Source organism: Saprolegnia diclina (assembly GCF_000281045.1).
Source record: "Saprolegnia diclina VS20 unplaced genomic scaffold supercont1.30, whole genome shotgun sequence".
NCBI classification, from domain to species: domain Eukaryota; phylum Oomycota; class Saprolegniomycetes; order Saprolegniales; family Saprolegniaceae; genus Saprolegnia; species Saprolegnia diclina.
In genome coordinates, this window is record NW_008246097.1 from 606,635 (window position 1) to 629,888 (window position 23,254).

A 23,254-nucleotide genomic window follows, 5' to 3' on the forward strand; every position below is an offset into this window, starting at 1 on the left:
GCAGTACGTGACGAGCGCTGCACGGAGCGGTTTCTGCCGTGCCGACTCGAGCAGCTGGCATTTCCACGAGTAACGAGACGAACATTGAGACGAACGATGTGGACTCCACGACTGCGAGTGTTGTGTGGCGCACCTCCAACACCACTGCAACTTGTGTAGCAGTACGCACGAGATGCCACCGCACCTCTGTACTGGTACCGGTACTGGAATGTCGACACAGCCTGCATAGAAGGTTCGCATGATGGGTCTCGGTGTTACGTTCATGCAAGCGGATGGATTTGGCGCTTATAGGGGAGGCCAATCAAGGATTGGCTTGCGGCCACTGGACGGACGTGTTTGGTTTGGCTCGAGGGATCGCTTCATCGGATAACCGGTGTTGGCGGCGAGTGTCGGACTCGCTCTGTGCAGCACGAGATCGCAACGCGCTCGTCGGTCTGGACGCACGACTAATCAATTCGCTTGGACTGATGAACCAAGTGATAACGGGAGGCAGCATGCCTGGAGAAATACGGTAAAATTGCACGAAATAGTGGGAATTTACACTGGTGTATTCTCGAAAGTCGAGAAACGTGTGATATTATGTTGGCTGAAACAACGCTCCTTAACAAAGATCACCTTTCATATGGACGATGTAATAGCCAAATGGAGGCGTGGGTTCAACATTGCGTCGTTTTGACGCAGCGATGGTTGCCAAGAGCGCAGCACCGTTCCGGGCGCAGGACGATGACATCAACACTGCGTGGAATGTGGACACAGCGCATTGTGCCAAGCTCATGGCCACGATGCAGAGCAGTGTGGACGACGGCACGCTCTGCGATAAGCGCATAGACGCCACAGTCCGCTTCAAGAGTTGCGTGTTTTTAACTTGAGTGGTTGTATGGCCGCGTCACACGGGGTACGAATTCCGGATAACGGTGGAGGAAGTTTTAGTTTCTTTTTTCCACAAGTCAACTCGACAGCCAGACCCAACGCTTATCTTCCGCCAACCTCCAAGTAGACAACATGCTTGACCACGTCTCCATCTTCAGCCAGAGCGGTACCGTTCTCTGGTCGCGCTCCCTTTGCCAGCTGCGTGGCAACCCCGTGGACGAGCTCGTCAAGACCGTGCTCCTCGAAGAGCGCACGGGCCGCAAGGAGCTCAACTACGACGCGTACCAGATGCGCTGGACGCTTGAGAACAAGCTCAACCTCGTGCTCGTCGTCGTCTACCAGAAGGTGCTGCAGCTTCTCTACGTCGACGAGCTCCTCGAGCGCCTCAAGCAAGAGGTCGTTGCCAGCTTCATCGATGAGATCCGCGCGCGTGCGCCGATTGCCTTTGACGACGCCTTTGATCGGATCCTCCGCGACGTCGAGACGAGCTACATGAAGGGCAAGCACATGAATACGACAACGACCAGTACGCGTGCTCTGCCGACCAGTAAGAAGAATGGCGCGGCCAGAGCCGACGCCAGCTCCGACCCCGCAGACAAGGTCGATCATATCCTCCCAATGTTCGGAAGCTCACATCTGCCATAGGAAAAGGACGACAGCGAAGGTGTGACGTCGTCGGCCGACGAGCTCGATCGCTTGAAGCACGACATGGCGCGTCTCGGATCCTCCAAGTCGACCAAGACCATGCGCACGGGCCCGCGCCCGTCCAAGTTCAAGAAGAACGCGGACAAACCCGCCGATGGTACGCTTGCATGTGTCCTCTGTTGTTGTAGCCTGAATATGTTTGCGTAGACAAGAACAAGGGCACGAAGAAGCCTGCGCTTTCGTACACGATCAAAGACAAGATCTCGGCCAAGGACATGGCCAAGCTCGATCAATCCAAGCCGGTCACTGCCGACGACGAACAGGCGATGCTCGATACCAAGCGACGCGAAAACATTGGGGTACGCAGTGCGAATATTGCGAGTTGGCACTCAATATGCATGGTCCAGGCCGACACCATGTCGGACGACGAGAACGAGAGCGAGTCGGAGCAGTCGGGCACGGACGGCAGCTCGGGCTGGAGCTTTGGCCAGACGCGCCTCGGCGACTTTCTGCAAAAGGTGTCGGGCAACAAGGTACTCGTCGTTGGTACCGTTCCCAGATCTCACACGACGGCTATGTAGATGCTGACGCGCGACGATCTGGCGCCGGTCATGGACCAATTCCGCCAAACGGTACTGCTCCTCACTCGTAGTTTGTCGGTCCTCATGGCGCACACTAGCTCATTGCCAAGAACGTGGCGACCGAAGTGGCCGAAGAGCTCTGTGAGTCGGTCATGACGACGATGATCGGGAAGCGCCTCGAGAGCTTTACACGGTACAAAGGATGCTCCTGACAACAAGTGATGCGAATTCCCTCGTGTAGGATTCAAACTGTGGTGCAAAAGGCGCTCGAAACAGCCTTGCTGCGCATCTTGACGCCAAAAAAGTCGACCGACGTCTTGCGCGAAGTGCTCGCAGCGCGCGAGGCCGGCCGCTGCTACTCGATCGTGTTTGTCGGCGTCAACGGCGTCGGCAAGTCGACGAGTCTCTCGAAAGTGTGCTACTACCTCAAGTCGCGCGGCGTCAAGGTGATGATTGCGGCCTGCGATACGTTCCGGTCGGGCGCTGTCGAGCAGCTCAACCAGCACTGCAAGGTGCTCGACGTGCCGCTCTTTGAGCGCGGGTACGCCAAGGACCCGGCGGCCGTTGCGCGCGATGCGGTGGCCTACGGCAACGACAATGGCTTTGACTGCGTCCTCATCGACACGGCGGGGCGTATGCAGAACAACGAGCCGCTCATGCGCGCACTCGCCAAGCTCGTCTCGGTCAACAACCCGGACCTCGTGCTCTTTGTCGGCGAGGCGCTTGTCGGCAACGATGGCATTGACCAGCTCTCGCTCTTTGATCGCGTACGTCACTCCCTTCGTTTCGCAGCCATGTTGGAGCGGTGCGTCATGATGTAGGCGCTCGTCGACTACTCGGACCGCCAGGACCCGCGCCGCGTCGACGGCATCGTCATCACCAAGTTTGACACGATCGACGACAAGGGTATGCACGCAAGAAGCATCCTCCTTGTGAAGCTCACATCTTCCTAGTCGGCGCGGCTGTCTCGATGGTGTACAAGACGGGGCAGCCCATCATGTTTGTCGGGACGGGCCAAAAGTACACCAACCTCACCAAGCTCAACATCAAGACCGTCATGCGCAGTCTCCTCAGCTAAGCCGCGCCGCATGAGTGCATCGTTTCCATATATACATGTGTCATGCATGGCATGCTGCTCTTCCTCGGTCTTGTGCACGATCACTGTCTGAAGCCACATGCCTCGTCCAGGCCTGCGAGTCTCGGAGCCCAAGACAGTGCAGCGTGGCAGTGTAGTTAGTAGATAGCTCACTGAGCCGAATGACTGGCGATATTATCGTCAGTCGCCTAAGCTTAGTCGGTCGGCAGTTGGGTCGTGTACGTCGCCTCTCCCAGTTGAGATTTTTGAATTTGGTCATCCGGATATGGGTGGTCGACGGATATCCGGATTCCGTTTGCGGAGTTCGATCCCGAGGCAAAGCTATTGCTCGTTCGGCGCCGAAGACCACCAGCCCGCCCCCGTCCATCCGCCGGCGTATTGTCATCCTCGCCTGCCAGCATGAGAAACATCGAGGCCCTCATGGCCTTCTTACCGGAAGAAGTGCTGCTCGCCCTCTTCCAGGGGCGCCCACCTGCCGGTCCGCCCCGTGTCGTCGACTTGACGCACGAGATCCCGTCGCCCGCGCGCGCTCGACCCGCGGCGAGAGAGGCGCCTCCCGCCAAGAAGCGCAAGCGGTCGAATGGCAAGGCGCCGGCCGCCTCACCGTCGCCTCTCGTGCGCAGCGACGGAAAGGCCGTGCGCTTCGACCCCGTCCACATGGCGTCGGCCGACTGCACCCAAGTATGCATGGACAACGCGGTCGCGATGGAGCAGTACAAGCAGAACGCATTCTGCTCCATTTGCCTCGACGAGTTTACCGAGCTCGCGTCGACGTCGTGCGGCCACCTCTTTTGCGCTCCGTGCGTCAGCAACGCGGTCGCGGTCAACGGCAAGTGCCCGCTCTGCCAGGCGACGCCGGTTCAAATCCACCTGCTGCACATGTAGTCGTCCAAGCAGTAGCTGTATTTATCCAGTCCCACACACCCAAGAAGACCACGTATACAATCTTACGCGCTCGTGGGCGGAAACAACGAGCTGTAAAACTCGCCGGGCAGCAACGGCGCCACGTGGTCCCGGACCACGCCGGCAATGAGCTTGGTGCGCTTGTCTTGTGGCCTACAACACATATGAGCACCCTGCTATGTGCAAGCTTGCAGACCGGATCGGTGACTGGGTCGAGAGACCGAGCGAGTGCTGGTGACGCTGCTGCAGGCGGTGGACGTGCACAGCGTTGAGGGCGGTTTGGCGCACGAGCGGTCCAAGCCATTCGCCGCTAATGACCATGCCATCCTAGTCACGTCCCTGCGTAAAGCTGCCACGAGCGCGCTGCCATCTACCTGCAGCGGGCCGAGGACACGTCCGGCAAACGTATCTTCGTCCAAGGCGCCTAGAACGCGTGCTGACGCGGAGGGCATCGACGCGCGTACGATACCTGCGTCGCTCTCAAAGACGGAGCCGGCGACCGAGATGCGCACGCAAAAGAGGCCTTCGTCGAGCGGGTCGATGATGATGTAGACGCTCGCGCGCGGGTGCGGGAGGCCGTACGCCGAGGCCCAGAGCGCCGAGCCCGGCGTGTACTTTTGCTGGCACTCGTTCCAGACGATGAGCACCTCGGCGTTGGCGAGGAGCGGACGGTGCGCGGCCAGCGTCGGCGTATAGAACGCGACTTCGTAGTTGTACTGCGCGTACACGAGCGCTTGGCCGGTCTCGCGCGGGCTGTGCCCGAGGAACCCGCCGTACGTGCCCACGTCGACGGTCCAGCCCATCGTCGCCACAAACGCAGCGTACGACGGCGACGGCGTCGACGTTTGGTCGAGCGTCGAGATCGAATCAAAGCCACCGACAGAAGGGCCGTTGACTGTGTACGCAATGCCGATCTACATGGCGAATGAAAAACCAAGTAGGACGAAGGAATATCCAACCTCGTACGTCTCGCGGGTCGGGAGGCGGTCCAGTGCGCGGAGGTCGGCGAGGAGACCCGCGCTGTTGGTCAGCGGGAAGAACGAGCCCCACGAGCCGATCGAGATAAACCCGAGCTGCGACAGAAGCCGGCGGGCGTCGTTGGCGGCCGTTGTCGGTCGGGGCGCCTCGAGCGGCTCGGGCCCGCTCGCCTCGCCCGCGTGCTGGGCGAGGATCATCTCTTCGGCTTCGCGCTGCGCTTGCAGCAGCTGCACAAACGTCTCGACGTCCCGCTTGGCCAAGTTGCCTTCGGACGCGTCCAAGGTCGCACTGCTGGAGCTGCTCCAGTTGGTGAGCTGCGGTGCATTTTGCCGAAGCGTTTGCAGCAGCGGGTCCGTCGGCATAGTCTCGCCGTCCATATCCATCTCGGCGTCGTGCTGGTACGTGTAGAACGACGACGTGCGCGTGGGGCGCGCGACGGGCGGCGACGGCGCCGGGGCGCCCAGCGGCGTGTACCGGTACTGGGCCTTGACCCGCCACGCGTAGTGGCCGCTCGCGTCCCGAAGTGAGACTGCGAGGCCACCGTCGTCGCCCTCGAGGAGGCCCACGAGCGTCCCGTGGTTCCACACAAAGTACCGGCTCTGCGTATGCTCGTCGTCGTCGAGCACCTAGTATCAATATGTCAATGTGCCAACGCAGTGCCATTGAGAAGACACGGGGCAACGTACACTGTGACGCGCGTCCGTGGCCGTGTTGGCGTGGTGTTTGACGAGGTACTCGAGGACCTCGTGCGCGCTCTGGCGCGTCGCGTCGTCCGCGTGCGGCACGAGCGGAACAAACTCTTTTCGGTAGTCGGCGCAGTCGACGACGGTCGCAATGATCTTGACCATGATCTGCGTCTTGCTCAGCAGCTGCGGCGTCGTCACAATCCACTCGAGGAGACAGCCCATCGCGGACGCAATGAGCTGGTCGACGTACACCGGCGGCGACCGCATCGTGCGCAGCGCCTGGGCGTTGGACGCCATAAACTCGCACACGCAGCTGATCAAGTAGACGCAGGACGAGAAGACGTGCTTGTAAAGGTGCTCGCTCACGATTGTGAGGTACCGGAGACACTCGAGCGCCGTAAAGACGCACGCGGGCTTCCACCGACTAGATGGCGGTCGTCTCCTCCGACGACAGACGAAAAGAGATGGTACTACCTCGGGATCTTGGTCAGGAACGAGCAAATGCTCGTGATCGTCATGGGCACTTGCGAGTTGCGCGTCGAGGCCAGACCCATGGACCAGAACAGCGCCTCCTTCTGCACCGCAATTGTCAGCAGCCACATGGCCATCTACAAGACCCACAACGTTCGGTCCTTGCGGATCCCAAAACCGACGAGACACCTGCTGGTTGGTCGAGTCGACCTCCGACTTGAGGCAGCCGATGAGAAGCGTGACGACGTTCGAGCTCTGGTACCGCGGGAGGCTCGAGTAGACAAGGGGTAGGCCGCCGTCCACGTGGCCCGTCAAGCTCTTCTCCACTTGCTTTGTGATGGAAATCTACATCATTGAGACTGAGATCGAGACAACACAAAACGATGCAAACAGGCAAGTGCGAGTGGATCGTGAGCAACGAGCTGCAGGCTTCGATGCAAGCGCGCCGGAGAAGCGTGATGGGCACACCGCCAATGGCCGAGACGCCGCCTGCTTCGTCGCCGACCGAGAGGCGCTTGCGCGGCGACGACGCCCCACTGGCGCTCTCCTTCCGGACGCTCGGGCTCTTTGTCGCACTGAGTCTACGCGCCCCATATAGAAACAGGTCAAATAATATGCCATGTTTGTACTTGAAGATGCGGTCGATCGCGTGGTGAAAGCTGCCGGCGAGGACGCCGACGCCACGCAGCGTGTGTGTGCCATGCGTGCCAAAGATGCGCGAGCAACTCGCGACGGCCGACGCCACGAGCACCTGTCCGATCTCAGTTTTCTCTTATTTGAAGAAGGACGTACGTCGTCGTCTTCGAGCAGCGCCTTTTGGATCGCCATGAGCGCGCGGATGGTGAAGGGCCACGTGACTTGCTTGGTGCGGCCGCCGCCGTGCTGGCTGAGGAGGTCGCCGAGGCACCGCACGGCCTCGGCGCGACAGAGGGCAAAGCGCGGGAGGCCCGTTCGGTTCAAGGACGCATCAAAGAGCCACGGGCCGAGGATACGTAGGACCGTGTTGACGTCGGGCAGCTGCGGCTGCTTCTCGTCCGACGTCGCGGGGGCCACGTACGTAAGGACGTTGGCGAGCCGCCGGATACCGCTCTACAAGCACCATGTCAATAGAGATAGATATGGGAAAGGCGGACGATGGCCACAAGGTAGACGTCCGGATCGACAAAGAGGCTCGGGTGGCCAATGACGCGCATGATGCGATACCACGCGTACGCGAGGAGCGCGCTCTCGAGCCTACATAGAGGAATAAGATATCTCAGATCGGAGTAATGGCAGGACGGACTCGAGCTGGGTCGGCGTGCGGTCGGACCACGGAATCTCAATCACGTGCGACGTGGCGGTCGTCGTTGCCAATGCATCGGCCGCGAGGCGCGCCATGAGCTGCTCCGTGAGCGCATACGATATGACGTTCCACTGCTCGATGACGGTCTTCCGGTGGAGCCATCGGCGGCAAAACTTGAGCAGCATGTTCCAGAGGTCGCCTTTGACGCCCGTGAACTGAAGCGAGATGGTGAACTGCTCGAGGGTCACGCGAATGAGCTGCCCGCAGAGCGCGGACGCCAGACTGTGCTTGTTGCCGTGGAGAACGCAGTCGGTGATGCCCAAGAGGAGGCGCAAAAAGTGGTCCCACGTCGTCGGCGTGAGCGTTGCGGCCCGTTTCCGGCCCAGCAGCGAATACAAGTCGAGGACCCTACAGCATGCGACGAGTGACATCAAGCACAGACACTGATCGAGCGTACTTCTCGCACAGCGAGATGTGCTTGGCGAGGAGCTCGGGCTTGCCGCGCGTCGCGTCGCGGTCTTCAAAGATCAACGACATGTGTCCGAGGAGGTCGCGGATGAACTCTTGCTCTTGGCCGAGCATGCACTTGGGGCGGCCGTCGCCGTGCAGGCCGAGCCACTTCTCGTAGATGCGCGTCGCGCCAGAGATGACGTCGGCGTCCTCCATGCCCAGCGCAAAGCTATGGCCGAGGGCCTCCATGGACCATTTGACGTGCGTCGGCGTCGCGAGCACGTCCGCTTCGTCGCCGGCGCCAAGGAAGCCGATGACCATGGAGCAGATGCCCCGCTGGCAGCTCTCGTTGAAGCCCTTGAGCACGTGCGCTTCCGGAGGCGCATGCAGCAGCTCGCACTTGCCGACCCAGGAGAGGAACATGGCGCTGGTTCTATGACGGCGGCTGGCGAAAGACTTGGGGAGTAGGATTCATCAGCGCCGGCTGGGCGCATCATTTTTTACAAATTTTAAAGCCAACTTAAGCTTTGTATTGAAAAAGATGTCTTTTATTGCCGCGTCGAACGAGTGTAATCGGAAATTGACCAATCACAGCGCTCCGAGCAACTGTGAAATTTCGCCGCCGGCCGGCTCCTCGGCGCAGAGGCCGCGCGAGCTGCGAGGCCCATGCGCAGGTCGTATGTACCTGCACGCTCTATGGCCCTCCTGACCATGAAGGCGATGGCTGCATGCGGCTAGGCCCAAGCGTGCGCGGCGACGGCGAGGCCATCGACGCGATTCGCGTGCGTTGCACCGCGTTGCTGTGGTCGTCGCACCCACGGCTGCATAGCGCGATGACCTCTACGACGCCAACGACCTGGATCTCGTGCATAACGCATCGCAAAGGCATGGTAGGATGCCAGCTATCATGGCGACAACATGGATGCAAGGATCGTGTTGACTACTCGTGCACGGCAAACGCAAGGATACTCTGGTACGTGCTGAGGACCATGCGCAGCTCGGCGCGCGTCACGTTCTCTCTCCACATGATCTCGACCATGTGATGCTGGCCGTGAAAGTACGGGCAGAGGCGCTGAAAGAGGTCAAAGACGGGGCTCGATGACGACATGCGGGCGAGCTGGGCCATGTAGTCCTTCTCCGGCTCGGCCGGCGATGACGCCACATCCGTCGTCGTCGTCTCTTGCGGGATCATGAGGTAGATGTAGCGGTGCAATTGCACGATAAAGTCGTGCTGGAGGAGCCAGATGAGCATGTGGATGTACTCGAGCTTCCGGTGCTGCGAGAGCGTGTTCATGTACACCGAGATGCGGTGCTTGCCCATAAAGGTCGCGAGCACCTCGCCGAGCTCAAAGCTCGTGAACTTGCGCCGGAATTCGAGCGCGAGCGCCGAGTGCGCATGCAGATTCGCGGTCGGCCGCACTTGGTAAATGTTGTGCATCGTGACAGCGTCCAGGACGCGCGCGACGCCCCAGTACACGAGGTGCGCCGCGAGTCGGAAGAGCTGCTTGAGCGGGATGCCGGTCTCGACCATGAGCTCGTGGAAGTCCCGGAGCGGGTTGTGGGCCTCGATGATGAGTCGGAGGTGCGGCGAAGCGTCGGACGGGAGCGCCTCAAGGATCTTTTCATTCTCGGCCAGCAAGAGCAGCGTGTGGTACGGCCGGATCGACGTGATGTCAAACCGGTTCGAGTCGTAGAGCGTGAGCGAGAGCTGCACCCAGCGGTTGAGAACAACGTGGACCGAGCCGTCTTCTTCGAGCCCGTGGTAGACGGCCTTGAGGTCGTTGGCGAGGATGCTCTTCCCGAGCGCGACGTCGATGAGCGTCTGCGGGTCCGAGTCGACTTCTTGGTATGACGACTCTTGTGGCGCGCTATTGTTGTCGTCCATGTTGCTGCTCATGTGATGGAGCCGCTCGTTCTGCGCAATCTCGTCGCGGATATGGAGGAGCTCGCGCACCTCTTTGGTCACAAAGCCGACTCGGTTCTCTTCGTGCAAGAGCGCGTTGGCGAGCTGCGCGGCCACCTGCGCGTACGCTTCGACCTTGCGCTTGTGGTCGCCGGGCGCCGGGTCCATCTCCATGTGGAACTTGGTTTCGTCCAAGGCGAAAATGACGTTGAACATGGACGTCTCGCGGTGCGCTTGGCCCGACGCTGGCGCAGACGGGACGTTGATGGCCACGGGGTGGCTCACGAAGCGCAGGTCGTCGATCACGAGCTCGAACGTTTGGTTGCAGAGCGCATTCTTGGGCCGGAAGAGCTTCGCCACGAGCGCCGAGCTTAGCCGGTGAAACGCCGAGATATGGCTGTCGCTCTGAGGCGCCGGGTACCGGAACGCGAGGTTGCAGCCCTTGTGGATGTCATCGACGACAAAGGCGACGCCCAAGCACGACCCGAGCGAGGCTGCGCTCATCGCCTCGATCGCAAGACTTGGTTCTATCCGGACTTCTCGTTGGTATCCGGAAAAAGGGCAACTCCTTCAAAACAAGCAAGAGGTGTTTGTCCCAGGCAGCAGATCGTTTGTCCCACCACCAACGCAAACGTTGCTGGCGAGTCTCGAGCTCACCGCCATGGGACGGGAGGCCGTTGCGTGGACAATGCGTGGGGCACAGCGTACGTTTGTGAGCCAACGTGGTCGAAACCAGAACAAATCGTCGCCGCCGGAGCCGTGTCGCAGTCGTTGGCAGCCCTTTTTCCTGGTCAGTTGCCTGCAAACCTTGTCAGCATGAGCGTTATCGCCAAGGATATCAAATGGGTTGCTCGGTGCTCAAATGAAGATTCCATTCCGTTGGAAATGGCACGAACTGCTCATCGATGCGAAGTTCTCGTCCACGCCCTTACCGTGACCTTGATCAACTACTAATGCATTCAGCGTAGCGAATCAGGAGCCCGCATGGATCTGGAAACGTATTCCGCGACCCAATCGCTGCGCTTTGGACCATCGCCAGCTGCTACGTCAGAAGCCATACGTTGCAGACACATATGGTGACTGGGGGAGTCGCGCGGCAGTAATGCAGCGGCGACTGATGGTCTTTCGAATTTGTGGCTGCGAAGGCGTGCCCGCCCAAGCCAGGTCGCGGTGACTTCAACCAGCACGAGCAATGCAACCAAGAAGAACAAAAAAGACATTTTCTGATGTTTTCTAATGCACCCGCTCGTCCATGTCGCTGGTCCACCGTCGCAGGCCGTCGACCACCGATCTGCAATGGTCGCGTTTTGCTCGCAACGACGTGGTAGCTTCAAAACAATGTCGTCCGCCCACAAAGCTGCGCCCCATCTTCTCGGCTTTGCTTGGCTGTAGCAGAGCCAGGATCTAGATGGCAATCGTATATTCTGCACAGGAAGAGAGACGAACACGTCAGCCACCCGATCGCAACCCACGCTGCTTGAAGGTACCCACCCGTCGGTCCAACCTTCCGGATACGAGGTATCGAATCCGCATACCTCGCTCGTCCAAGCTCGCAACGTTGTTTCTGAAAGCACTCTTCAACTTGCTCGCCCGACGCATGGCTTCATCCGTGCTGAGTCAGAACCTCTATGCGGTCGGCGTCTGTGCCTTCTCGTCGCTCGGCGGCATCTTCTTTGGCTACGACAACGGTGTCGCCGGCGGTGTCATGGTCATGCCGTCGTTTCTCGCCGACTTTTGCATCGGGTACGACGGCAACTCGGACATTGCCTGCAACGCAGTGAGCGCCAACCTCCCGCCCAATTGGCTCAACTTTACCACCTTGTACAACGTGCTCTACTACGTCGGCTGCATGTTTGGCGCCATCGTTGGCGGCTACACGGCCGACAAGTACGGCCGCCGGATCACCATCTGCTCGTCGGCGGTCTTTTATGGCCTCGGCGGCATCCTCCTCATCACATCGAGCGCCCACGCCCAAGTCTTTCTTGCGCGCCTCGTGCAGGGCTTTGGTGTTGGCAACGCGACGTTTGCGCTCCCGATCTTCGCCGCCGAGATGGCGCCCAAGGAGCTCCGCGGCATGCTCTCAGGCCTCATGCAGATGGCGTGCGTGACCGGCATTTTGCTCGCGGGCGTCATCAACGCGGTCATTCAGGACGTGAGCCAAGGCTGGCGTATCACGGTCGGCATCGGCCTCCTCTTTCCCGTGATCGTCACGGCCGGGATTTTCTGTGTGCCCGAGTCGCCGCGCTGGACGTACAAGGCGCGCGGTCGGGACGCTGCGGCGATCATGCTCAAGCAGCTACGCCGCAACGACGATATCCACGACGAGCTCAACGCGATCGGCGACGTACTCGAAGAGGAAGGGTCAGCCCAGGCTACGTGGATGGACCTCTGGCGCGACCGGTCCGTGCGCCGCCGCGTGCTCATCGCGATGGGTCTGCAGCTGTTGCAGCAAGGCACGGGCGTCAACGCCGTCTTTGCGTACGGCGGGCAAATCTTCAAGGACGTGCTTGGTCTTGGCATCATCTGCCTCCTCATGATTCAAATCGTCAACTTTCTCTCAACGATCCCGGCCATGCGCTGGGTCGACCACCACGGCCGCCGCAAGCTGCTCCTCCTCGGCGCCATCGGCATGGTGATTGGCCACGTCGTGTCGGCGACGGCATTTACGATTGGCTGCAACGGCGACACAGTCTCATTGGGCTGCTCCAAGAGCGCGGGCTGGGTCATGGTGGTCTTCACGATGGTGTTCATCTTTAGCTTTGCGATTTCGTGGGGTCCGATTTGCTGGATCTATCCCGCCGAGATCTTTCCGATGAACGTGCGCGCCAAGGCCGTCTCGATCTCGACGACGACCAACTGGGCGATGGGCGCCATCATGATTGGCATCCCCAAGCTCTTCCCGTACCTCAACATCAACGGCGTCTTCTACCTCTTTGCAGCGCTGTGCTTGGTCGCCGGCGCCTTTGTGTACTTCAAGTGCCCCGAGACCAAAGGCCTTCTCCTCGAAGACATTGAAATGCTCTTTGAGCGTCCTGGTGACGCACGCCCCAAGACACCCAAGACGCCGCACCACGACGACATTTAGGTCCCAAGTCCGTCGAGTAACTCCGCAACACTGCTCCTGGTTCCTTTCATCCCATCTTGGAATCCGAGAGCACAGCGTGAGACGACGTCGCTTGTGGTCTTTTGGAATAAGTTTTGGGATAAGTATAAAAAATATTTTTTTTGGGCTTTTGGGTGTGGATGAAACTCACGACACGGACAACTAATAGAACCCTACTACTTGTTTTGCCTAGACGTCGCACTCGAGCTGGTTGGAGGACGCTCCGTCTGTGAGCAGCTCGTCGTGGCGGCATTCGCTGGGCTTTTCGCCATCTTGGTTGGGCGTTGCCGGTGTCATGTCGCTCTCATATGGACTTGCGTCAGACACGGTGTCATCCTGGTTGGACACTGGCTCGTCTTCGTACCGCACTGCGTCGAGCTTGTCCGACTTCATCATTTTCATAAACTGCTGGAATTCGCGCATCGTTGGGAACACCATGCCGTCGAGGACCGGGTTGGCGTGGTGGAAGGCCTCGCCGTTCACGGTGAAGACATACTTTTCGACATTCGCCTGGATGCTCAGCGGTCCGTCCGACGCTTGCACTTGCCGGTGCATCATGTGCTTGTCACAAGCGACATAGAGCACGTGGACGACCGCTTGCGCCGGAAGATGCGCGGTGCTGAACGAGATGGTCTTTTCCTTCTCGACTTGGATGAACTGGTCAAAGACAGCCTCTTCCTGGAGGCCTTCGGGCGAGTCGTTCTCGTGGTAGATGAGCTGCACGTAGCCGGGCCCACCCTTGCACTTGACATGGAGAAGCTCGCCGAGCTCGTGCGTGTCCCGCTTCCAGTCGTGCACGATCTGCACAACGCACGGCTCGTTGAACGTTGGGTCGCATGACGGATTCTCGCTCAAGATGGACGTCGTTGCCTCTAAATAGGCGCGCACGTAGTGGTCGTGCTTGGACTTGTGGAGGTAGTCGTGCGGCGCGAGGCCGTTGAGGTCCCGCGATGGCCGCGCGCCGCGCGAGAGCAAGTACGGCAGCACGAACGTCTTTTGCGCGACAAACATGTGGTGCAGGATCGTCCAGTTGTTACGCTGTGGGTCCATCGCGTTAACGTCGACGCCGTGCTTTAGGAAGAGCTCGAGGATGCACTGGAGGCGCTGGCACGTCGTCGCGAGGTACGCGCAGGCGTGGAAGGCCTGGACGACCTCAATGGCCGTGCTGTCGGGCGTCTCCTGCAGCGCCTTCTGCACGTCGTTGATGTCGCTGAAGCTCGTAATGCTCTCGAGCACGCTCGGTGAGTTGCCCATACTGCTGCTGCGTCCGTCCTTTCTTATTCTCGACTGTCATCCAGTATGAAAACCGCTTGGCAAAAGATCGTTTTTCGAAGCTGTCCGGAGTACGTATCCGGATACCAGTGCACATGAAATAGTGTTATAGATGATCGACGTTTGGCAATCACAGCTTTGCGCTTCTGCCTTTTCGTATCCTTCTGCAGGTCAGGCTGGTTCTCATCGGAGGCCTGAGACTCTTCACCGCATTCTTGGGATACCAAAGCCATAGCTTGCGGGTCATACTAGGAACCAGCATCCCTGTTGGTTTACCGAATACTGTACTCGACTTGATAACGTTCTCCCAAGAAACAGTTCTATAGTCCTCTCTAAAACGCTTTGACGCTCTCGTGACTGGAGTGAGAGTTGTTGCTGCGCCACACACCAAACCGCACCCGGCGCGAGCGCCTTCGGTTACTGGAGTGTCTTTGTATGGAGCCTAGTTTCCTGCCAAAGCATCAATGCTCCCCAGACCATTGAAGTCACAGCCCGCTCCTATCCCTCGTAGCTACTGATGTATATATGCTTGTAGCTTTTATTGCATAGTGAGCGACATTGGTACGATGGCGAGGATGCATCATTCACCAGGATCGAAGACGAGCTAGGACGGTGATTCTAGCTTACACCATTTCATGAGATGTATTCTTTGAATAGTGTATGTATCATTTTGTTGCCGTTGCTGCGGGTGGCAGAACGCGCTTGAACCGATGCGGATCCCGCTGCGTGTACTGGCTGGAGAAGACGGCAAGCCCGAATGGTCCATCATCGAGCTCCAAGGTGAGCTCATTAGCGAGACCAAGGCTTCACTGGGTCTTGGCCATCTCGAATACAAGAAGGTGCGGCGGCGCGTTGCCAGCGCGAGCATGACACGTCGTGTGTAGGGCGTGCCGACGCTGCTTATCGGGAATCATCTCCTTGAAGGCAAAGCCGCCAAGCTCGCCAAGCCCATGGCCATCATGCGCAAAGACGGTGCGTCATGTGAAGATCGGACCATCATGGCCCATGAGGTGCGTTGCGTAGGCGGCGCAGCGTATACGGTCGTGGGCATTGCGCGGAAGAAGCTCATTTTCAACACGCGGCCCAAGCCCGTCTTGACATGATATCTGCAGAGAATGCATATTGCCATTTAATCCATCATCCGTCGTCCATGCTAGTCGAGTGTCGGCGTCGGAAAGTAGTCTCTGGGCAAGCCGACCAGCGGGCAGGCCACGTCCCAGAGCCGCTTGGCCAAGTCCGCATCCACAAAGCGCGCTGGCAGCTCTTCGATCTCGGACCGCGCGAGGTAGTGGCCGCCCGTCAGGTGGCGGCACGTCGCGGCAAACACGGGCGTGTACGCACCTTGCTCGCCAGTCTGCTGCAGGAACGGACGCAGCCAGTTGAACCAATGCGCCAGCGTGTTCAAGAATGGGAGCATGTTCTTCTGCATGTTGGAGATGACCAGCCCCGGGTGCGCGCAGTTGACCTGTGGCACGCTCAGCCAAAGACGGTGCTGCGCGAACGTACCGTCAGCGCCGTGTTGGCGTAGCGCCGGTGCAGCTCTTGCGTAAAGAGCTACGTAAAGCGTTGGAGCGAATACCGGCGTGAGAGAGTGAGTACGTAGTTGGCCCATTTGGTCCAGTTGTACACGGCTTGGCCCGTGCCGTAGTTTTGCTTGGTGTTCAAGTCTTCGAACGGGATCTTGGTCGCCCACTGCCGGGGCAGAGAGATATATGAGAGGCCAACGCACAGCAAGAACGATACCTTCATGACGCACGAGCCAACGTTCACGACGCGGCCGTCGTCGGCGCGGAGCAAAGCAGGCAGCAGGAGGTTGGTGAGAAGGAACGGCCCGAGAAAGTTGATGCCCAGCATCGCCTCAAAGCCATCGACCGTCTCTCTACCACCATGCCATGAGCCTTCCGAGTCTTGAGAACGCTGTTGTATCGTACTGGCGGCGGTAGTGGTTCACACCTGCGTTGTTGACGAGGATATCGAGGGTTCGCTTCGACTTGAGAAAGTCGTCTGCGAAAGCGCGGACCGACGCCAAGCTGCCGACGTCGAGCGCCATGAACTCGAGCTTGGACGAGCTTGTGGTCGCGGCAACTTGCTTCATCGCGTCTTCCGCACGCTCCTTCGACCGACAGGCTACATGTACAAGGTGAGGTCATGCATCGCGTGGGCAGCCAATGGACCAAAGATGACGTGCGCGCCCATTTGCGCGAGCTGGCGCGCGATCTCGAGGCCGATGCCGGCATTGGCGCCGGTGACGATGGCGACCTTCTCAGTCAGGTCCTCGTCCAGGTACGCCTTGCCCTGGAGGATCATGATGTACGCGGAGATCGTGTTGAAGACGGTGAAGAGCTCGAGCCCATAGTAGTACTCGTCCGAGATGGTGCCAAAGGCGCCGTGGATCAGCAGGAGGCTCGCGATTGCCACGAGCGAGTAGCGTAGGACGTACGTGTGCGTCCATGGGATGTCGCTCATCGGCGCGCGGAAGAGCAGCAGCACGAGCACGTACGTCGCCCCGACGTCCGTGACGGTCAGCATCATCGCAATTTTGTAGTTGAGTTTTTTCGCCGACTTTTGAGTTTCATGGCGATCTGAAACTCAAGACGCAAAACAGATGCTTGAATGTGATGGACGACACTACTGGCGTCTCTGGTCCATGGCCGCACACGCCATCTCTGGTTGGACGACCGACTGGCAGGACCAGTAGCGCTCAAAGGTCGCTGAATCTTTGCACGCTGAAAGAGAAACTTGGTGGCGCCAGTCAGGCCCGGTCCGAGCTCCGAGCAGCGCGCTTGGCGCTGCGGTGGACGAGGTAGGTGCGAAGTGCGTGACGTGGCGGTGTTGATGACGCAGCCGCGAGCGCAAGCCGCTCAGTCCAAAAGGAAGCCCAGGAAGGGTGGCTGTGCTACTCTTCCACGTGGCACGACAGCGACGTCGGATTCTGCCGCAAAGTGCAATCTCGGTTGGTCCTCCTTCCGCGCCACAGCTTTCGACAATAAGAATTCAAGAAACTAGTTGAGGGATCTATTATCGAGGACAACGCGGTCGCAAGCTCATGGCGCCCTGTTGCTTCCCAGCATGTCGCCCAAGCAACCGTCGATGCGTCGGAGGCTTCCACGAGCGCTCCGAGCGACGCAGCCTTCGGTTGCATGGTTCATGGACAGCCGACAACTGGAGCGACAGTGCTTCTATCGGCCTGGATGTTGGTCCATCGCCCTCCATCGCTGCGGAACGATGGAGGGTGCCACGAAAAATTTCCCCGCCTTGAAGTTTGCAACTCAACACCAAACTCAATTCAGCAAGCATCTGATACGTTGCTGTTGGCCAATCCAATGGATGCAAGCACGCGTATCGACAAGTGATTGGTGCATTTCAAGCAACGAGCCGACCCGATTGGTCGTCCGGATACGAAAGGGAACTGTGTGGCCGGAGCGCATTTGGAGATTTCGCCGGAAACCAAAACGATGGCCGAGCACATTGCCGCGGCCTTTGCGGCGCTCAAGATTGCGCATGAGAACGTCGACCACGTGGCCGCCTTCACGGTCGAGGAGCAGGCGGCCGTCGTCGGCCATCTGCCGGGCGTCCTCACCAAGAACCTCGTCCTCAAGGACAAGAAGGAAGGGATCTTCCTCATCTGCGCGGCCGCGACCCAGACCGTCGAGGTCAAGACGCTCGCCAAGAAGATGCAGCTCGTGAGCAACAAGGTCAACCTGCGCTTCGCGTCCGAGGACGTGCTCCACGAGACGCTCAAGGTCAAGCAGGGCTCGGTCTCGCCGCTCGCCGTCATGAACGACACGGAGAACCAGGTCAAGCTCGTGCTCGACGCGTCGCTCCTCAAGGCGACCAAGATCAACTGCCACCCGCTCCAGAACGACAAGACGGTCTCGCTGACACCTGAGGATCTGCTCAAGTTTGTGCGCCACTACAACCACGAGCCGCTGATCGTCGACTTCACCGTCTCGGTCAAGGAGGCCACGTCGCCGCGCGCCGGCCCCAAGCCGGCGAAGGCGGCGAAGGGTGCCAAGGCGCCGGCTGCCAAGCCCCAGAAGATGGAGAAGGACTCCAAGTCCAAGGAGGGCATGGTCTGGGCGAAGAAGGAGAACTTTGCCGACTGGTACACGGACGTCATCACCAAGTCGCAGATGATCGACTACTATGACATCTCGGGCTGCTACATCTTGCGCCCGTGGTCGTACGAGATCTGGGAGCACATCCAGGCGTACTTGGACGCCAAGTTCAAGTCGATTGGCGTCAAGAACTGCTACTTCCCCATGTTTGTCACGAGCGAGAAGCTCAACCGCGAGAAGGACCACTTGGAAGGCTTTGCCCCCGAAGTCGCTTGGGTCACCAAGTCGGGTGACGCCGACCTCAAGGAGCCCATTGCGATCCGCCCGACGTCCGAGACCATCATGTACCCGGCCTTCAAGAGCTGGATCCGCAGCCACCGCGACTTGCCCGTGCGCCTCAACCAGTGGTGCAACGTCGTCCGCTGGGAGTTCAAGAACCCGACGCCGTTCATCCGCACGCGCGAGTTCTTGTGGCAGGAAGGCCACACGGCCCACGCGACCAAGGAAGGCGCCGCGAAGGAGGTCATGCAGATCCTCGAGTTTTACGCCGGCGCGTACGAGGAGCTCCTCGCCGTGCCCATGATCAAGGGCAAGAAGTCGGAGAAGGAAAAGTTTGCCGGCGCCGACTACACGACGACGATCGAGGGCTTCATTCCGTCGACGGGCCGCGGGATCCAAGCCGCGACGTCGCACCACCTCGGCCAGAACTTTGGCAAGATGTTTGGCATCTCGGCCGAAGACGACCAGGGCCAGAAGCTCATCCCGTACCAGAACTCGTGGGGCTTTACGACGCGCTCGATCGGCGTCATGATTATGATCCACGGCGACGACAAGGGTCTCGTGCTTCCGCCCCGCGTCGCGCCGCTTCAGGCCGTCATCATCCCGATCCCTGTCACGGACAAGGACGAGACGGACAAGATCCACGACAAGGGTGACGAAGTCCTCGCGTACCTCCAGGAGGCGGGCATCCGCGGTGAAGTCGACCACCGCCGCCTGTACACGCCCGGCTGGAAGTACAACCACTGGGAGCTCAAGGGCGTGCCGCTCCGCCTCGAGCTCGGCCCCAAGGACATCCTCAAGCAGCAGGTCCGCGTCGTGCGTCGCGACACGAACGAGAAGATCGACATTGCGTTTGCGGATCTCAAGACGAAGCTCCCGGCGCTCCTCGAGACGATCCAGAAGGAGATGCTCGAGCGCGCGCGCAAGGAGCGCGACAACTGCATCCGCATCGTGACGCAGTGGTCGGACTTTGTCAAGACCATTGCCGACGGCTGCATGGTGCTCACGCCGTTCTGCAACGAAATCGAGTGGGAGGAGGTTGTCAAGACGCGCAGCCGCGAAGAGTCGCTCGCGATCCTCGGCGAAGACGGTGAGGCCGACAACACGGCGACGAGCGTTGCGGCCAAGAGCCTGTGCATGCCGTTCGAGAACAACGAGATGCCGATCGAGCCCGGCACCAAGTGCTTTGTCTCGGGCAAGGACGCCAAGTGCTGGATCTTGTGGGGCCGCAGTTATTAAGCCTTTTCAAACACGAGTGTGCTTGGTTTTGTACAGCTTTGTCATGGAAAGTCGGTTGCTCGTAAGCACACACGGACGACCAAGAAGCGTCCTCGGATGGCTGCATGCTTTTGCGAGGAATCTGCCTGTGGCCCGTGTGTGCCTTAGAGAAGTTTCAATGTATCAACTTGACATCAAGTCAAATACCATGTCATGCCGGGGGGAAGGTTCACGCTGCAGATGCTCGCAGGTTCAAGTGATCAAAGAAGGACTGGTGAGTTGAATGTACGAGGTGTTTCACACATAGTAGACACCACTACGGGAGGCCGGTACTCCTTGATGGCACACGTGCACGGTCGGGCTTCATTGGCTGGTGCAGTTGGTCGTTGGGGTAGTCGGCGCGCCCGTCGTCTGCGGCGGTCGTCCACTGCGGCTGGGCGGTCGCTGTCACTGGTCATTGCTTTGCGCAGCCGTGACACAAGACTCTGAACCGACTGCAATCGCGGAAGAATGTTGTTGAACTCGAGACGCCGCTCTTCGAGTTCGCGATAAATGTCGATCGGCCGGCGAGCCGGGTCTGCCGACGCCATCTCGACAAAGAGGGCGCGGACCACCGGCGTCATCTACCGCGAGCAAGACTCGAATAAGAACCTATTCGATGATCGAAGGGTTACCCGAGGTGATGGATGCATGAGTGCGTCGGGCCCGGCCTCTCTGTCGTCCGGCGTACCGCGGGCAGTGTGATTCCCCATGCGGTAGACGTCGACGGTTCGCGTTTCGTTGCAGACGAGGTAGAGGTATCGGGCTTCGCAATAGCCGTTGGCCTCCATGCACGGGCGATTGCGGCAGTCCGTGTAGACGCGCGACATGCTGTGATCGTCAAAGCGACACACTTTGCACCTTTGGTCGTGGTTGCTGCGCGCCATGCGCGTCGTTGGAAGCTGGGCGCCTTTGTACACGAGCCAATCGGCCGCGAGCACCGTGTCGAGAAGGATCCAGTCGCCTTCGTCTTTGTCCATGGACTTTTTGGGAATGAAAAGCTCGACTGCAGTTGCTGACTCCTCATCCAAATAGATTCCTATCTTTGTGAATGGCCCGAGCGGGGCACCCCGTCTAGCTATTTAGGTCACAGCCAGCTAAAACGTATCAAGCGGCTAGCGAGTGCGCAAAGCTATAAGTTCTTGCACGGGTCTAATTACTCCGGAGACGCATCTGTGCCATCATCTATCAGGCGGCTAGTTCTCACATTCGACCTAAAGCTATCAACGCAAGTGTATGGGGAGACGTTGGAGCCCGCGCCGTCCAAGAAGGGACTGACGAGTGGGTCGAAAGGGCGTTGAGTGGTTGAGAGGATTGGAGCTTGACGAGCAATTCGCAAATGAGCTCGTCTGCTTCGTCGTGGATCTTGGCGGTTGCACCCATCGGTCGCTATAATACGCGAGTTGGTTGCGCCGCCATCTTGGGCGAGAAATGGCGGCTCGGCAAAGCAGTTCAAGATGGCGCCCTTGCTTCCCCTAGGTCCAACACGGCACAGCTTTTCGATCGCCGACCGATATTCAGCCCTCTCATCGGTTGCCAGCTCGGGTGCAACAATAGCGGACTGGAGGAGGGGAGTCAAAGGGTGCGCTCAGGAATTCCTTTGTCCGCACTGACAGCGTCCATCCAACGTTGCTGCAAGTTCTGTTGGCGGAACCGACGCGAGATGGGGCTCTCGCCTCGGAGAGGAGGCTACGCACTTGTGACGCGTCGCTGAGGATCAAGTTAAAAGGCCTGAAGTCACCACACCGCGCACCTGTGCAGTTGTATGGCTGGCTACCCACGGCGGCAGCGCGTCTCTGAATTGCATTTGGCAGCGCTGTACGCTTTGCCTGCCTCCTTTGCGGCTGTGCGTCACCGTCTGCCTTTGAAAAAGTCCTGGACTGTGCAAGCTGAAGGCAGTCACAGCTATGACGCCATCACGATTGCGTCGTAGCGACCCATACGTCGTAGCAGTGAGCGTTCGCTGCCCTGCTACACAGGGTCGTTGCATGCATCGATACGGCATATAAATAGCACCAAGAGCTTGGATAGCGCAATGGCGACCGGCGTTGCCATCGTCTTCCTTCTCGGACTACTCCTACGTGTGGGCGCGACCGATACGTTTCCCAACCCGACGCCCGAAGGCAAGTCGTGGGCGCCGTGCTCGTCGGCAGTGTTGGCGGTTGCAGCCCAAGGCGATGGGTCCACGCCCGGCTCATGCATGAGCTGCGACCCAACGTACAACAAGTGCCCCGCCAAGTGCCAGCCGCTCATCAACACCATGTACAGCGACTGCGACGGCGTCTACACGCCTCCAGGTATGACGTCGTTTCTCCTGTAGCAGCGACGCACCCTGTTCTCCAGGTCACTTTTTTGACCCGGCGGCCAAGATCTCGGGCTACTGGAACGGACAGGTCAACGTGTCGCGTATCGCGGTCGAGCGTTGTGGGTGCAGTCGCGCACTAACCGCCCACAGCAGCCTCGGACTCGCACTTGCTCCCGCTCTTTGGCTCCTTTTTTCCTAACTTCAACACCGAAACATTGATCGCTGAATGCTGAGCACATCGCACGTCTGTCTCGCTGGCGAGGCTAGAGATGCCCAAGACACCAACGTCGTCGAGCTTAGCCTTAGTTATGCACTACCACCCAGAGGTGCGTCGGCGGCGCAGCTCGCGGCCTACAACCTCGACGCGCGATCGTCAAGCCAAGTTGCTTGCGGCGCTGCAAGGGTGCGAGCAGCAACGAGTCGCTGTTGTCGCCATCGTCGTCGAGAAACGAGTACTACTGCATGGAGGTATGTGTTGGATGCAAACGAGTGAATGCGATGATGGATGGGCGCTGCGATGCTACTTTGCTACTTTGCTACACGACTAGACTGTGCTACGCTCCTAAACGCCTAAACCAGCGCAAGCGAGCGACGTCCGCCGGTAAGGATGGCAGAGCCTGTGGGCCGAATGCTGCGATCTCCTCACCCCGACGTAGCACGAAGGCTACCCCGACCCGGCGGCGGTGCGGACCCCTGCAAAATGAGAAATGAAATCGCTGGTTTTTTCGCGTGTAAAGGTGTCAAAGTGTAAAATGCACGATGCAGAATCGACGTTGCACAGTCCCAGAGCACGTTGCCGCGCTGTCGCTCTGGGCAGTCGCTCTGCGAGCCGTCGGGCACACAGCAAGGCCAGAACGAACTCGAGTTTCGAAACGATGGCGACAAGGGATAGGGTTGGTTGCGTGGTATGAGGTGGTGGTATGGGTTGAGTGCGGTGGCTCGTGCATGACTGAGAGTATGCCAGAATCGAGGCATCTATCGGGAATCTAGAGCATGTTGCTGCTGTACGTTGCATGCAATGACTGGATATCGAGTTGCGCTGCATGCAAAAACATGTCGTATTCATCGCTTACTCTGCATCGAGGACCATCATGGCGAGCACGGGCGACACGACC

General features: G+C 59.3%; 11 protein-coding genes across 11 annotated transcripts; 6 read left to right on the forward strand and 5 right to left on the reverse strand.

The window, feature by feature from the left end:
- Positions 1-1,002: 1,002 nt before the first annotated feature.
- On the forward strand, positions 1,003-3,174 carry SDRG_09579 (fused signal recognition particle receptor; the record flags this gene model as incomplete). Its single annotated transcript, XM_008615524.1, has 9 exons — positions 1,003-1,470; positions 1,516-1,672; positions 1,723-1,874; positions 1,923-2,048; positions 2,097-2,147; positions 2,195-2,289; positions 2,338-2,863; positions 2,918-3,002; positions 3,050-3,174. The coding sequence occupies 9 exons, from the start codon at positions 1,003-1,005 to the stop codon at positions 3,172-3,174; spliced, it is 1,785 nt and encodes a 594-aa protein (XP_008613746.1).
- Positions 3,175-3,591: 417 nt separating this feature from the next.
- On the forward strand, positions 3,592-4,077 carry SDRG_09580 (hypothetical protein; the record flags this gene model as incomplete). The annotated part of the gene is made up of 1 exon (XM_008615525.1): positions 3,592-4,077. The coding sequence occupies one exon, from the start codon at positions 3,592-3,594 to the stop codon at positions 4,075-4,077; it is 486 nt and encodes a 161-aa protein (XP_008613747.1).
- A 62-nt stretch (positions 4,078-4,139) lies between these two features.
- On the reverse strand, positions 4,140-8,385 carry SDRG_09581 (hypothetical protein; the record flags this gene model as incomplete). The annotated part of the gene is made up of 14 exons (XM_008615526.1): positions 4,140-4,248; positions 4,292-4,422; positions 4,470-4,519; positions 4,565-5,009; positions 5,055-5,699; positions 5,760-6,183; positions 6,234-6,367; positions 6,420-6,575; positions 6,622-6,811; positions 6,860-6,981; positions 7,023-7,319; positions 7,364-7,463; positions 7,513-7,920; positions 7,970-8,385. The coding sequence occupies 14 exons, from the start codon at positions 8,383-8,385 to the stop codon at positions 4,140-4,142; spliced, it is 3,627 nt and encodes a 1,208-aa protein (XP_008613748.1).
- Positions 8,386-8,441: 56 nt separating this feature from the next.
- On the reverse strand, positions 8,442-10,479 carry SDRG_09582 (hypothetical protein). The gene has a single exon (XM_008615527.1). It carries the CDS (start codon positions 10,367-10,369, stop codon positions 8,903-8,905), a length of 1,467 nt encoding a protein of 488 aa, XP_008613749.1. The 5' UTR covers positions 10,370-10,479; the 3' UTR covers positions 8,442-8,902.
- Positions 10,480-11,441: 962 nt separating this feature from the next.
- On the forward strand, positions 11,442-13,096 carry SDRG_09583 (hypothetical protein). Its single transcript, XM_008615528.1, has one exon. The coding sequence runs from the start codon at positions 11,463-11,465 to the stop codon at positions 12,948-12,950; it is 1,488 nt and encodes a 495-aa protein (XP_008613750.1). The 5' UTR covers positions 11,442-11,462; the 3' UTR covers positions 12,951-13,096.
- SDRG_09584 (hypothetical protein) lies at positions 13,037-14,240 on the reverse strand. Its single transcript, XM_008615529.1, has one exon. It carries the CDS (start codon positions 14,220-14,222, stop codon positions 13,158-13,160), a length of 1,065 nt encoding a protein of 354 aa, XP_008613751.1. The 5' UTR covers positions 14,223-14,240; the 3' UTR covers positions 13,037-13,157.
- A 675-nt stretch (positions 14,241-14,915) lies between these two features.
- Positions 14,916-15,402, forward strand: SDRG_09585 (hypothetical protein). The gene is made up of 3 exons (XM_008615530.1): positions 14,916-15,079; positions 15,125-15,212; positions 15,264-15,402. The coding sequence occupies exons 1-3, from the start codon at positions 14,951-14,953 to the stop codon at positions 15,341-15,343; spliced, it is 297 nt and encodes a 98-aa protein (XP_008613752.1). The 5' UTR covers positions 14,916-14,950; the 3' UTR covers positions 15,344-15,402.
- SDRG_09586 (hypothetical protein) lies at positions 15,346-16,814 on the reverse strand. Its single transcript, XM_008615531.1, has 6 exons — positions 16,415-16,814; positions 16,172-16,367; positions 15,984-16,119; positions 15,840-15,932; positions 15,747-15,794; positions 15,346-15,705 (listed from the first exon to the last, which is right to left on the reverse strand). The coding sequence occupies exons 1-6, from the start codon at positions 16,770-16,772 to the stop codon at positions 15,394-15,396; spliced, it is 1,143 nt and encodes a 380-aa protein (XP_008613753.1). The 5' UTR covers positions 16,773-16,814; the 3' UTR covers positions 15,346-15,393.
- An 860-nt stretch (positions 16,815-17,674) lies between these two features.
- On the forward strand, positions 17,675-19,851 carry SDRG_09587 (hypothetical protein). The gene has a single exon (XM_008615532.1). The coding sequence runs from the start codon at positions 17,696-17,698 to the stop codon at positions 19,814-19,816; it is 2,121 nt and encodes a 706-aa protein (XP_008613754.1). The 5' UTR covers positions 17,675-17,695; the 3' UTR covers positions 19,817-19,851.
- A 201-nt stretch (positions 19,852-20,052) lies between these two features.
- Positions 20,053-21,192, reverse strand: SDRG_09588 (hypothetical protein). The gene is made up of 2 exons (XM_008615533.1): positions 20,470-21,192; positions 20,053-20,418 (listed from the first exon to the last, which is right to left on the reverse strand). Exons 1-2 carry the CDS (start codon positions 20,812-20,814, stop codon positions 20,056-20,058), a joined length of 708 nt encoding a protein of 235 aa, XP_008613755.1. The 5' UTR covers positions 20,815-21,192; the 3' UTR covers positions 20,053-20,055.
- Positions 21,193-21,802: 610 nt separating this feature from the next.
- On the forward strand, positions 21,803-22,366 carry SDRG_09589 (hypothetical protein). The gene is made up of 2 exons (XM_008615534.1): positions 21,803-22,131; positions 22,178-22,366. The coding sequence occupies exons 1-2, from the start codon at positions 21,870-21,872 to the stop codon at positions 22,336-22,338; spliced, it is 423 nt and encodes a 140-aa protein (XP_008613756.1). The 5' UTR covers positions 21,803-21,869; the 3' UTR covers positions 22,339-22,366.
- Positions 22,367-23,254: the final 888 nt, after the last annotated feature.

Coding starts and splice junctions, on each gene's coding strand:
- SDRG_09582 (XM_008615527.1), bottom strand. CDS start 10,369: ATGAGCGCAGCCTCGCTCGGGTCGTGCTTGGGCGTCGCCTTTGTCGTC.
- SDRG_09583 (XM_008615528.1), top strand. CDS start 11,463: ATGGCTTCATCCGTGCTGAGTCAGAACCTCTATGCGGTCGGCGTCTGT.
- SDRG_09584 (XM_008615529.1), bottom strand. CDS start 14,222: ATGGGCAACTCACCGAGCGTGCTCGAGAGCATTACGAGCTTCAGCGAC.
- SDRG_09585 (XM_008615530.1), top strand. CDS start 14,951: ATGCGGATCCCGCTGCGTGTACTGGCTGGAGAAGACGGCAAGCCCGAA. Junction 15,080..15,124: donor GCCATCTCGAATACAAGAAG/GTGCGGCGGCGC, acceptor CGTCGTGTGTAG/GGCGTGCCGACGCTGCTTAT. Junction 15,213..15,263: donor GGCCATCATGCGCAAAGACG/GTGCGTCATGTG, acceptor TGCGTTGCGTAG/GCGGCGCAGCGTATACGGTC.
- SDRG_09586 (XM_008615531.1), bottom strand. CDS start 16,772: ATGATGCTGACCGTCACGGACGTCGGGGCGACGTACGTGCTCGTGCTG. Junction 16,368..16,414: donor GGGCGCGCACGTCATCTTTG/GTCCATTGGCTG, acceptor TTGTACATGTAG/CCTGTCGGTCGAAGGAGCGT. Junction 15,706..15,746: donor ACGCCAACACGGCGCTGACG/GTACGTTCGCGC, acceptor AGCGTGCCACAG/GTCAACTGCGCGCACCCGGG.
- SDRG_09587 (XM_008615532.1), top strand. CDS start 17,696: ATGGCCGAGCACATTGCCGCGGCCTTTGCGGCGCTCAAGATTGCGCAT.
- SDRG_09588 (XM_008615533.1), bottom strand. CDS start 20,814: ATGGACAAAGACGAAGGCGACTGGATCCTTCTCGACACGGTGCTCGCG. Junction 20,419..20,469: donor TCATGCATCCATCACCTCGG/GTAACCCTTCGA, acceptor TGCTCGCGGTAG/ATGACGCCGGTGGTCCGCGC.
- SDRG_09589 (XM_008615534.1), top strand. CDS start 21,870: ATGGCGACCGGCGTTGCCATCGTCTTCCTTCTCGGACTACTCCTACGT. Junction 22,132..22,177: donor CGGCGTCTACACGCCTCCAG/GTATGACGTCGT, acceptor CCTGTTCTCCAG/GTCACTTTTTTGACCCGGCG.